At 27.9% G+C, this 14253-nt stretch overlaps 1 protein-coding gene across 1 annotated transcript; it reads left to right on the top strand.

The window, feature by feature from the left end:
- The first annotated feature begins 11023 nt into the window (after positions 1-11023).
- On the top strand, positions 11024-11804 carry LOC148201040 (uncharacterized). The gene has a single exon (XM_088114076.1). It carries the CDS (start codon positions 11193-11195, stop codon positions 11517-11519), a length of 327 nt encoding a protein of 108 aa, XP_087970202.1. The 5' UTR covers positions 11024-11192; the 3' UTR covers positions 11520-11804.
- The last annotated feature ends 2449 nt before the right edge of the window (positions 11805-14253 follow it).

Genomic DNA, 14253 nt, shown 5'->3' with positions numbered 1-14253 from the left:
AGAAAATATTATATTAACAAAAGACAGAAAGAAGTTTGTTATTTATCATGAAAAAAAATGAAAGGTGGATTTTGTGTTTAATATTGAGCTGTTCTTATCCATAAGCTTGGGTTGTGCATATCGTCCCAGTCACTTTCCCTAGATAGCAATTTCATGCTAACGGGCTTAAATTTTTCAAGCTGTCATATCAAAGAATCATACCGAAATCAAGTTACCTCTTTCTTTTTCATCTTAATACAAATATTAGTGTAATTTATACTAACTCTTATTTTTATGATAAACATTATTTCTGGGTAAATATATTAATATTATTTTTATTAGTAAATAAACAAAATTTACTTTATTTATTTTGTTATAGTCAGATTTATTATTATTTGTCTTTTTTACTTATAAACATAACATATTTAAAGTAAGAAAATATATAATAAATACAACAATTTTGGCTAAAGTTTTTTCTTTTATTTTATATATATTTTTAAATATTGAATTTATAAAGTTTAGAGTTTGATATTTATAAAGTTTAAATATTTTTTTATCACACTTTATTTATTTAATAAATTGATAAGAACAACACATTATTTTGTTATGTGTTATATATGGAAGGTGTTTTCTCTTATAAAATAATGTAAGTGTCAACCCAAATTCTTTTTCGAATTCTTTTTCCACTAACGATAGTGTATAGTTGTTGTTTGTTATACAAATTATTTTTCTTAAATAAATCATGCTCTTTTTATTGTGAATAAAAATATATAGAAACAATGATTAATCATTGTTCGAAACAATCTTCAAAAAAAATTATTTCTTTTATACAATGTTTTCCTAATTTTGAGAAAAAAATAAATATTTTAAAAATACAACTTTTCTTTGTTAACATTTTTTTTACATGTAACCAATTACTAGACAAAGATCACATTCACATATCACATTTATATTTAGAATTTTTTTATATATAATAAAATGGGGTTAAGAGGTGAACTTTAAACCTAATTTAACCCTACAAAATTAGTTTGTAAGGTAAGATTTGAATTCATTTATATACTATAAACTAACCTTATCATATGTGGGACTTCCAACACACTCTCTCAAATAAAAATATAACAAATTTTGCAAGGATATGCTCTTAAGCATGACTTTGATACCATATTAAGAAGTGAACTTTAAATTTAACACAACTCCACAAAATCGGCTGTAAGATAAGGTTTGCACCCAAATTTTTCTAGGATATGGTCTTAACTATGATGATCTCTCCAAAGAATTTAATTTTCAAAGCCTAAAATATCTTTTGTCCTTCAATGAGGTCCTTAATTTTCATTTGGTTCAATTAAATCCTTATATTTATAAAAACGATCCAATTAAGTCATTTTCATTATATTAGGGTTAACAATTTGTCTGTATATGCCACTGTTAGGAATAAGATAATAAAAGAGGAAAAAGAAAATAAAGGAAACAAAAATTTAACGTGATTCAGTGTACAAATGCAAGAACTTTCACTAAGTATGTCTTGTGATTGAGTGTTGTTGTTGTTGTTGTTGGGAAAGTTGTTCATCCTTTGTGTGTCAAAGGAGATGTTGTTCATCCTTTGTGTGTCGAAGGAGGTGTTTTCTATCCTTAACTTTATTTTCTATGATTGTAAGTTCTTGGTTATTTTTAGTGTTTAGTTAATTCCTCTTTAGTGATTAACAACTTGACGTAAGATCTTTTGATTTGAAGCAGTATAAATCATAAAGTGATTTTTCTCTTCTATGAAGTTCATTTTTAAAAAGGAAAGTTCTTTTAAAAAGAAACTATTTTTATCGTAAAACCAATTTCCCCCCTCTTGCTTTTTATCCGCCCACCAACATTCTGCTGTGCAATTTTTAATAGGGTGTATAGAGCAGGAAGTTCACTTGAAAGATACAACACCAATGAGATCTAAGTCTAACCATATAAGGGATTAACATAAATCTCAACCCAAAATCTTAAGGTTGAGATAATGGGTCTTCAAATTTATATGGTGAATAATTCCTTAAAGGTGAGTTCCTTCCACATTGGTACATTCCCCTTCCAGCGAAAGTATTCCCAACCACGAGTACCCCTTCGTACTGTTGTTCATCTTAATAAGACACAGTTACCTGTAACTCTTGCCAAGAAGACTTTTGATATATAGACCATTGTACTTGTTGAGCTAGTCACCAAGACTAACCATCAGCTCTAATACCACTTGTTAGGTATATAGAAGAGGAGGTTCATTGGGAAGACACACACCAATGAGATTTGAGCCCAATCACATAAGAGATTGACACTCTCAACCAAAAACCTTAAAACAATGGATCTTCACCTTTATATGGTGCTCTATTTTCTCATTTATACCAAATGTAGGACTTAGACTCACACTTTGATTTCCAACATTGTTTGACCAATTCCAATAGTTCTAGTGGCATAAATAGTGACTATACGCATCTTCTTGATAGTGGCAACAATTAAAAATGGAAAGTTCATCAAATGGATGCACATAACATGTTTCTTCATGATGATTCAGTTAAAGAAATGTACATGAGATTTACTTTAGGTTTTGGAAACATTGATCCAAATTTGGTTTCATAGGTTGAAAAAGTTGTTGTATGGCTGAAAAATAGCTCTTTATTGTTAGTTTCATAAGTTGGCTACGACATTAAAATGTTATGCCTTTGTTCAATCCCATTTAGATTACTCACTATTTATATTGCACATGATAGAAATAAATCTCCATTGTAGCCAATTGGATGACTTAATTATTATAGATAATTATATTTCGGCTATGAAAATTATCTTTGTAGTGGAAATACATATTGAAAATCATTCAAGATACAAGTTTATTAAGAGTCAATCTTGCAAATTTTCCAATGGAACAATACCATAAGCTAGCTTGTGGCTTTGGTACAAGTCTTGAAGATCCAAAACCTATTGAAGATTGACTAAGTAATTAATCTGTTTGTTTGTAACTAGAACCGGTTTTGCTTATATTGTATAATTTTTTTCTTAGTTTATGCATAAGCCTCATAAAGAATATTGGGAGGCAACCTTAAGGGTTATTAGAAATTTGAAGAAACATTTAGGACAAAATATTCTATTTCGATTTGATAGTAAACTAGAACTATAAGAATAATGTGATTCAGATTGGGCAGCTGTCCACTTATAAGAAGTTTTTTGACTTGCTGAGTGATGTTTTGTTGGGTAATTGGGCTCCCTTCCTATGTGGAGAATAGACCCAAATAATGTGGACCTTTATGTCTCACTAGGTCAAATAGAGATGGGTCAGATTAGTAGGGCATATTAGAGTCATTTGAAGAGAGGCAAAAGCCAAGTAAGAAAAAGAAAGAGAGAAAGTCATTCCTGCATAACCCTAAACCTGCACTGGTGTTTTTGTCGTTGTGAAGTCGTTCACCGTTGGATCGAGCTGATTTTTGGACAGCAGGTTCCAGACATATGGTTCTTCATTCTGACCATTAAGATCGTCAATCGGAGGTCTAGATTGGGAGAAATCGGTCTCGCACCAGCAGCTCTGTTTTGGAGATTTTTCATCTTCTTTGTTCTCATTTGTAAGCATTTGTGCTTATTTAAATTGGCTTATTGAACACATCATTTGATGTTATTATTGGAGACTCTTTTGTACCCTATTATTGATCATAGTGGATTTTTCTTTGGTCTGAATGACTCGTGGTTTTTACCCTTGCATTGAGGGGTTTTCCACGCTAAAAATGGTTGGTGTGTCTTTGTGCTTTGGATTCTATTTTTGTTCTATTTGTTTGGTGCTCCTAACAGATTCTCGCAAGAAAGGGGATTGAATTTCCACTGCGTTATTACTGTTTGATAAATTGTTATATTTTTTGGCCCTTTCCTCCATCATGTTTCTTAGTTCTTCTCTAGTATGTTGAAAAACTAAAAAACAATCAATAGTCTCTCGCTCTTATGTAGAGACTAAATATTGCTTTATGAAGGTAACCACATGTGAGTTAAAATTCCCAAAACAATTACTTAGTGATTTAGGGGTTATTGATTATAAAGGGATGTGATTGTATTGTTATAGTCAATATATATTTCATATCACTCAAAATCTAAATTTTTGTGAAAGAACAAAAGGTATTGAAGTTGATTGTCATTTTGTTCATAATGAGCAACAACTAGTATTATTTGTCTCTCATGTGATACAACTAGTATCATTTGTCTCTCATGTGATACAACTAGCAAACAATTTTACAAAGATCTTGGAAAAAACACAATTTGAGTCTCTTATATGCAAGTTAGGAATTTAAAATCTTCATCTTGAGCTTTGGAAAATATTGAGATATTATCCTTATGATTATTTATATTATTTTTTTATTATTGATTGGGAGATATATTCTTAACCTAATTATGGACATAATTATAGTCATGTGGATATTATTTGATGGATACTTTTACTAACTACATTTTTGACTTAATTTGTGTAACATTGTAATATATACTTATATTGATAACTTATTAATAAAGAAATATAAGTTTTATTGTTGTAAAATTTATCGAAGGTTAAGTTGTAGTAAAAATTGGACTGAAAGGAATTGAATTTGTATTGCATTTTCTCTTAATAAAAGAATACCAAAAAACCAACTTCATGTAGCATTACCAAATACACTTTCAAAACTTTTATTCAAAACACTTTAATAAATACAACTTTCAAACAAACTCAAAATGATTAATACAACCATAATCTACTCAAATATCATCCTTCAATTGAACATTGATAATTAAACTTAACATATATTTCCATTCACGTCAAACTCGTAAACAAATATATATGAAAAACTCTACTCATCTAAGCCATATTTAATAAACTCTCACTTTACCTATGCATAATATAGCCACTATACTAACATCTTAACAAGAGTATAAAATTCAAAGCATTCTAAAACAATCCTCTATTAACCGAAAGCTCAAATAATATTCTTACTTAATTTCAATCGTTCAAATTTTTTTCGAATAAAAATAATCTTTGCACAAAAATAAAAATATTGTGACCAAGTCACATTCAAATACAAATAATCTATTCTAACATTCTATAAAAAAATATATCCAAATAATCTATTCTAACATTCTATAAAAAAACATAAAAAAACTTCTTTTGTAATTTTTTGTTCTAAAGTAATTTTCAACCGAAATAGAACTTAGTGACCTATAATACAACATCCAAACACAACAAAATTTGAATATAAGCTTAGCTAAGTTAAGACTCATACCCTCACCGAACAACGACGTCAATTTTTTATTTTAAAATGAAGATAATAAAGCATCTCTAGAATTTATCATAAGCTTATTGATTGAAAATGATCCGTAGGTTTTCACTTGCATGGGATGATAAAATTCTCAAATAGATGAGGTTTAGAAGAATAAAATTAAAAATAAAGTAGAAAGAAATTTTACAGAGGGTAGATTTTATTTCTTTATCCAAGATAGAAAAGAATGAGAGTTGGCTTTACAAAATTAATATATAGTTATTAATGAAAAATATTTACTAATTTATCATAATAACATATATTAAAATTTGTTATTAAACCCCGAGTTATAACATTTTATATGAACAAATAATTGACATCGTTATCATTTATGAACACTTAGCATTTTGTAACAGGAAAGCAACTGGATAACATAACAACAGTGGAACAAAACTATTTAATTTTGGAAAGCTTAAGAAACTACGTGCAACAAAAATAGATTTTAAGAAAAATCTGTTGTTGAGTGCTGAATTTGTTTCCTCTAAAATGGATTACCATGATAACACTCCAATCTTAACGTGACGACCTTAATTCCTATGTTAATGGTCCAACACACCTAGACCATTTATCTGCATTCCACATTCAGCAACCTTTTATTAATCCAAGGAATATAGTTCAAAACAAGCACTGCTAAAGTAGCAAAAAACATTGAAGGTAGACCCCAAAAACCTTTCAAACAGTGAAGTTTTTTCATTGAATGTGAATAGAAAACGACCCTTTTTCGCCGGCCATCTCTATGTGCCTAGCCTTAAATTGCATTTAAATAGTGTGCCAAATTTCTATTCATTACCTGTTCTTCTTGTGACTTTGTCAAACTCGCCCCACACTTCCACTCACTTCCCCAAACCCAATTCCATTTCATCATCACATTTCCAAAACTCAATCAATCAATGACTTTCTCCATCATCTCACTCTTCCTCCACCCAAGTTTGGGGTTTACTTGCTTTCACTTTATTTATTGTGCTTTGAATTTGCTTCAACATTTCTCTCCATAGTTACAATATCTCTTCCACCTTCTGTCAATAACTACCTACCTAAAAAGTAAAACAACCTCAATTAATGAAATCCTTTTGTCAATGGTGCCAATTCAACTTGGGTATTTGTAGTAGTACTATCTTTAATTTTGCTACACAGATTTTGTATATTGTTCAATGAAAAATCAAAGTACAATAAAATTAGGAGTTCGATGTATTGCATTAATTAATAATTGAAGACACTATAAAGTTATGTTCTAGGTTTTGTGATTTGATGGCTTCTAGTTTGCTTTTCAAAAGTTCATCTCTATTTCCTACATGTCTTTGTTTTGTTGGCATATTCTTTTGTTTCGATCAAGATTCTGTGTTTCTAATTTCTGTTTTTATAGAATTTAATTCACCCTTTTTTTGGATTAATGGGATTTTTCTGCTGAAATATATTATTATTATTAATATTAGTATTTTCTATATTTGACCCGTTCAAAATGGCCTTAGAATTTGTGTTTGATAGAATAAATGTTTTGAAATAAATAAATAAATAACTTTAGAGAATGTCTTTCTTCTTGACTATATAAATAAATCAATACCCAGAAACTCTTTTCCCCTTTCATGAATATATGAATGTTCTCATATATAATTTACTATGTCGCAAACTCAATTTAATTATGGTATAAAAACTTATTACATTGACCTTAAATACAAATTCTTAATTTTAAATTTGATTCATATAGTATATTCCTATAATTTGATTCTTACCTATAATAAACTTTAATCTAATATTTATATGTGCATATATAATTATAAATACAATAAAGATCAAATTATAGGAGTATACGAGAATTAACAATGCTAATAATCAAATAAGTAATATTTACACAAATAAGACTAACTTAATAAAGTTTTATAAATGAAAACCAAATTTAAAATTTGAAACATACATAAAAACTAGCATACACGTTTAAGCTTTCTTGTATTGAGTGCTGTAGCTAAGTACAATAATTATAATCCCATTTCGGCACTCAAACTAAAATACACGTTTAACCTTCAATTGCATTTAAATTGTGTGCCCAAGTTCTTTATGTATATTAAACCTGTAATTTCATCTTAATAATGTGTAATAGAATATTTGACCCAACATTTGCATGAGTTATGGAACTGAAATTTATATTTTTAATTAAAATTTGACTAATAAAATAGTACTAATCTCATAAGTGATGGTTAATAAGTGATTTTAAGTTTAACTCGACAAAATCCACTTTTAAAATGAGTTTTTGGACCATATATATATATATATATATATATATATATATATATATATATATATATATATATATATATATATATATATATATATATTATAAATTGACTATAGTGGTTTCATTATATGAATTAGCCTAGTAATATTACATGTTAATGGTAGATTTTATTACTTGGGTAGATTTTATTACTTCTTTTTTACTCAATAAACAATATTGGTAAGTGGCCATCAAACATAACTTCTACTCATTTTTCACTAACATTTCTTTATAAAAAAATATTTTAATTTAACTCAATTTCTTAATTTCTATGAATTTTTTTCACTATCTATTTTTTTTATAAAAAAAATATTTAAATTTAACAATCATAATATTATATATTTTATCATATCTTTAATCAATATAAAACTTTTAATACATTTTCTCATATTATTTATTTGGAACGAGAAATAGATGAAACTTTAATAACTAATGACACAACAGTTTTATTGATCTTTGTTGGAACATAATTTAATTATATATAGTAAAATAAACTTTTAAATTAACTCAATCTCATTATTAATCAAGTAAGTAATATAGATGTAATTATATCTTTAGTTCATGTGAGAGTTTTAATATTCTCTCTCGTGTCAATGTTAATGAATGATTGAAAATATCAAACATGATACCTCACTTAAATGGGCTATGATGAATTATAATATAATTTTGAAAAAAAGAAATTTAATTCAACTTGGTATAATCTACAGAATAAGATTTATATTTATTTATATATTATAGTTTCATGTATATTTAATTAATATAATTATTAAGAATTAAATTTTAAGTTTAATTTTAACCTCACAAAAACAGTTTGTAATGTGAAATTTACATCCATTTATATATTATGAATTAACTTTGTCTAGTCTATCTGAGACTTCCAACACTCCTCTAACACTAAGGCAAATAAATATATCTCATGCGTGAGACTAGAAATAAATAGGTGATCCGAGATAGTAGATGAAACAATAGATCCAACAAATAACAAATTTTGTTAGAATAAGATTTAACACATAACTCTGATATTATGTTAAGAAGTAAATTTTACGTATAACACAACCCCACAAAATCATATCATAAGATAAGATTTATACTCACATATATATTATGAATTAATTTTATCTCTAATAAAAAAAAAAGACTTTCCAATAATAAAATCTATAATACACTTCTTCATATAGTATCTCAACTATAAGAACAGAAAAATCTAATAATATATTAACAAATTTTATTAAAATATATTATGAATTAGTTTTATCTCTAAAGAAGACTTTTCAATAATAAAATCTATCATACACTTCTTCATCATATAGTATCTCAACTGTAAGAACAGAAAAATCTAATAATATATCAACAAATTTTATTAAAATATATTTTATATATGATCTTAAAAGTAAAGTATAAAGTCTAACTTTACGAGCTTTGTTGAAAAGTAGATAAATAAGAAAACTGAATTAAGAAGAAAAAAAAGTACTTAGTGTGCTTTGTTGAAAAGTATAAAAATAGGAGAAAACTGAACTAAGAAAAAAAAGTACTTATTTATCTTAGTAATTCCTTAATCTAATTCTTCTTTGGTGATATTGGTGGAACAGCTTCTGCACCTACCGGATAACAAAGGGAGTATAGTTAACGTATCCCATCAGGTGCAAACCGAAAGTATTGCCACGAGTCAAACACCCACTTTCTTATATGCAAAGACATTCCCTCATTTTTCCTTATTTATTTCTATCTTCACACAAAAATTCAACCAACCAACAATTACGTATCTCTTATATGGTCCACACATATATTGTTTTACCTATAACAATAATAATAATAATATGAAACTAAACCAACCCATGAAAATCAAAGTTCATTTCTCTTCGAAATGCCTTCACGTCACTAATTTCAAGACTAAGAAAGTTAATTATGATAACGACGAATGACCGTTTTGGTTATGTTAAAGTGAACCTCAAATCAAATGCTTAACGTCAAAAACGATGGCGTTTATGGCTTTGTTTACACGTTAAATGTATTGTTACGTTCTTTCTAGGTTATTTTTCTTTTGTATATTAATGTTTGACTACTTGTTAGTGTTATCGTATAAAATTTCAAAGAGGAGAATTTTTTTTTATATTAAAAAGAGATATTCAACCATTACGAGAGTATTTATCTAAATAAATTAAACAATGGGAAATTAGAGGTTATATTTTATAGTGTTGTCATATCTCAACCTAAAGAAAGATCGTTATCATTTAACAGAAATTATATATAGAAAATTATTAATTTAATCAAACTAATTAACCTAATCATCGTCATCATGACGTGATAAGGGTTTTTCTCGTTTTCAATAACCCCCTTTCCCTAAGTTTAAGCAAGAGATTTTTATTTTTTTTTGTATTAAGCTTATATAAATTTTAAAATATATATTATAGATACAATGTCCTTTTCATAAATAAAGAATTTAGGTTTGATTTTATTCATCTAAATATCTTTTTCTCTTTTTTTTCTCTCTTACTTTTATTTTTATTATCAAAATATATTTTCTAAAGGTCAACAAATCATCAGTAAATTTTAGTCACAATTAGTTTGAAAATAAAAATAAATTATTTATGAATTAGGTCAATGCTGTAAAAATAGTTGTTCTAAATTTTGGATATAATTTTAAACTTTTTTTTGTTTACTAGTTCAAGACTTGAAATATTTTTCTTAGGATTCATTTATATGAAAACTATAAATCTCTATTAATATAAAAAGTTATAAAACAGGGTACATTTACTTTAAAAGTGAGTCTCACAATCAATAGCAAAATAATTCAATCATCCTTCAGTTTTTCAATTTTGTGAAATTCTTCAGAAAATTTTATTCATGTTTTCTTAATTTAAATATTATTTAAGTTTCATGATTTTCACACAAATGAATCTAATAGCTAGAGCAAATTTCGTATTTTGAATTAAAAGTAATTCAAACTTGTGTCATCGAAACAAAAGAATCATTAGTTTGTAAAAGAAAAATATGACCCAATTTGTAAAAAAATCACCAATATATATATATATATATATATATATATATATATATTTTATTCAATTCAAAATTAAAATTTAATTCAGATTTGACTTTCAATGTAGATAATTAAATGAGAGAGTAAAATTTCTTTGAAAAAATGAGTCAAATTGTATAAAAGATTCATATAATTTTTTTTTATAAAAAAAGCCAGTCAAATATTCATATTAAATAGTATTCAATAAATAACATTAGTTAACCTATTATAAGCTAAGGGCCAACAAAATTTAGGTGAAATTATACACAATATACATGAAAGCTAAAATTACAAAAATAAAAAAAGAGAGAAGAAAATAATAATATATAAATACGCAAGAATAATTTTGTTTTGACAGCTCCTTCGTTCTTTCTGCCTCTGTCGTTGAATCCAAACTTCCCCCAACAAAATACACCAAACTTTACTTAAAACCCTTCCTTCTCCCTCTTCTTTCACATCTTCTGTGTCCCACATAACAATAAATACTCCATAGTTTCTACACACACACACTACGAAAAATCCACACATTAGAATCATTCTCTCTCTATATATACTCCAACGTAGTTTTCTTCCAACAACATATCTCCTTTCAGTTCTTCTTCTCAATTCTCATACCATACCTACATACACACACATCTTCATGGGTTCCTCAACAAAGAACCTAGCAGATTCAGCATCATGGTGTTGCGCCTTGGCCCTTTTGTGTCTGATTCTACTGGGCTCTATAAGGGAGAGCCATGTGCCGGAGGAGGAGGAGGAGACCGCGGCGGTGAAAGGGCGGAGCAACCTCTTTGAACGGCCGTGTGATGAGATATATGTGGTGGGAGAAGGGGAGACCCTACACACCATTAGTGACAAGTGTGGTGACCCTTTTATCGTTGAAAGCAACCCTCATATTCATGACCCTGATGATGTTTTCCCCGGCCTTGTCATCAAAATCACCCCCACTCATAAGCTCAAGAGGTAGTAGAGCTTCTACGTAGTTTAGTTCTTTTCTTGTGTATTTCATCATGTATATTGTATAGTATACGATACAGGAGGGAAATATATACATGAGGTTTTTTTTTCTTTTTCTTTATTTTCACAATTTTATAGAAGTTGAAAGTAACAGTCATAAGCTCTTTCTGTTTGGTTTTCTCAATAAAAGGATGAAAACAATATAGTCATGATCGTCATCTTCTCTTCTTGTTCTTCGGTTCTTTCTTTGTTGTTGTTTGGTTTCTCGATGAATAATAGAGTGTTTTTTCGGTTATACTAGGTAAGGTTTATCTCTCTTTCGTGTACGATTAAATTTGTTTTAATATGTCAGCATAAGAAAACTAATTAAATTAGTGTTTTTTTTTTTGTTTTTTCCCACGACATATGAGCTGTGCTATTATTTATTATGTAAATTATTTTGTCTGGTGATGCGTAGAAACTATTGCAACTGCTTCATCATCATTTATGTTATTCTAAAAGTGGACGGTTATAAGTTGAACTGGGAAGATAGCAATTGTGTAAGAATTAAGGACAAAGTACAATAGATTCTTCTCCTTGTTACGCAATCTTAATCCATGTTAATCACAATTTTAACACCTTAATTAACACAGGTTCTAATAATTAACAGGTTTTAGTTAATTTAGAAAGAAAAAAAAGGTTTATTCGTGCATGATGATATTTTCTGTTGGAAATATGTGGAAGAATAATTATTAATATTTGGAATGTTTGATTATTTTCTGTATATAAAAAAGATAAAAATAAAGGTTTTGGAGAGAAGTGATGACAGAGAAGAAGGAAAAGGAAGATTGAAGAAGGTAGAGGCGGCAATAAGAAGAAACTTGAGTTTGATTGTTTGTTTGAATGACCATAATATGGATAGGTGCGACTTTCTGGTTGGAGCTCGTGTACTATAATAATATAAAGAAAAATTAAATAAAAAGTTACAGAGGCTTTCGTTGAAAAATACTATAAACATTTAGAATATATTTAACTATGTTTTTATTTTTTAAAATTTAATATGAATTTAATATTTGTATCTAAAGTTTAAAAGGGATTCATTAGTCTTTCAAATTTACGATTTAATAGTGAAAATAATTTTTAAATTTAATTTGTAAGATTTAAAAAAAATGAAAAATTAAAACGTGTTTTTGAAACAGTTAGTCAACCAACATTATATTTTTTCAAAAAATTTTAAATTGAAAACATTAATAATTCTTTTAAAATTAGTTCTCAAGTTTATGAGAATACATTTTTTATGTTTGTATATTTTAGTAAAGTACATGGTTTTAGTTAGCATGTGGTAAGAGACTAATAATTTATTATGCAAGATTCTGGATTTGTAAGTATTAAGATGTTCACTTCACTTATTGAATACAAATGAAACGATGAATTTGTGGGAGGATTGAAATTTACATAGGTGCTGATGGAAGAAGATATGCAGTGACTCAGTGTTGCATAAGTGTATGAAAAGACTCTATTCTCCTTTACTTTTTCTCTATGAAGAAGAAGTGTTGCTGAGATTATAATGGAAGACAAAGCTGTAATAGTAAGAATAGAATAATAATAATAATAATAATATATTAATTTTAACTACCAAAATTGTAACATCCCATAATCTCACACTCGACATTTAATAGATTTTATAAATATTGTAACATTTCTACGTCCGGTCACACGGTAATATATATACTTCACACTTGATAACTCATAGTTGATATATTGTAGCATTACACCACCACTCATAATGAATATAAAGAACTTCATACAAGATACCTATGTGTGTGTGTGTGTATATATATATATATATATATATATATATATATATATATATATATATATATATATATGTTTTACACTCAGATTTCAACTAAAAACTCATAAATACAACTCGAACTCTTCTAATTTATTCTTCTATCTGTTCCTTCATTGGCACTGAATCGAACGATATTCCTTCATTTGCTCCCTATAACGAATTATACGATCATCGCACAAACACAAACACAAACAAGTAGGGGTGAGCTAACATTACACAAATCATTTGTAAAACATGCATAATTACATTGATACACTTAACAAACATCATATAATAATTATGTCATACACCCACATACTATCATACAACAATCGCACCATAGACACTCATCCCATCATACCACAATCCCTAATAGACACTTATCCCACAATATTCAATAGACACTCATCCCACAACACCCAATAGACACTCATCCGGATGATACGTTGATGAACAGTCACGGGAGGTTATGCACTTGTGATGACTTCTACTTATTCTTACAAATACACTTCCAAAATATTTTATACCATCCACAAGGTTAGTCCTCAACACTATGTCCAAAATCGGCACATAGACCAGGACCTCCTGTCCCTTTCACCACATAATTCATCCTTCTCTACTTGAGATTGGATGATTATTAGAGTATCAGGATAACCTCCAACAGCAGGACCCTCAACATCAACATATACACTAATATCATATCATTACATAATCTCTCCATGAGACTCATATCATGCTCATATTCCTCAACTCATATTATACCATTACAAAATCTCCCCATAATACTCATATCATGTTCAGATGCATAATTTCATATCAACATCATAAAATACATTCATCACAGAAATCATACAAGATAAATATATTACAAACAAATTAACAATAATAAAATATTACTATAAATGGTCACCGGTGAAGAATCAAATGTTTG

Source organism: Vigna umbellata, chromosome 4 (genome assembly GCF_029865625.1).
Source record: "Vigna umbellata cultivar VRB3 chromosome 4, Vumbellata_1.0, whole genome shotgun sequence".
Lineage (NCBI taxonomy): Eukaryota > Viridiplantae > Streptophyta > Magnoliopsida > Fabales > Fabaceae > Vigna > Vigna umbellata.
Note: the sequence above shows the minus strand (reverse complement) of the source record. Positions and strands in the feature narration are given on the sequence as shown.

What these genes read in the sequence shown, in the direction of transcription:
- LOC148201040 (XM_088114076.1), top strand. Translation starts at nt 11,193, where the DNA reads ATGGGTTCCTCAACAAAGAACCTAGCAGATTCAGCATCATGGTGTTGC.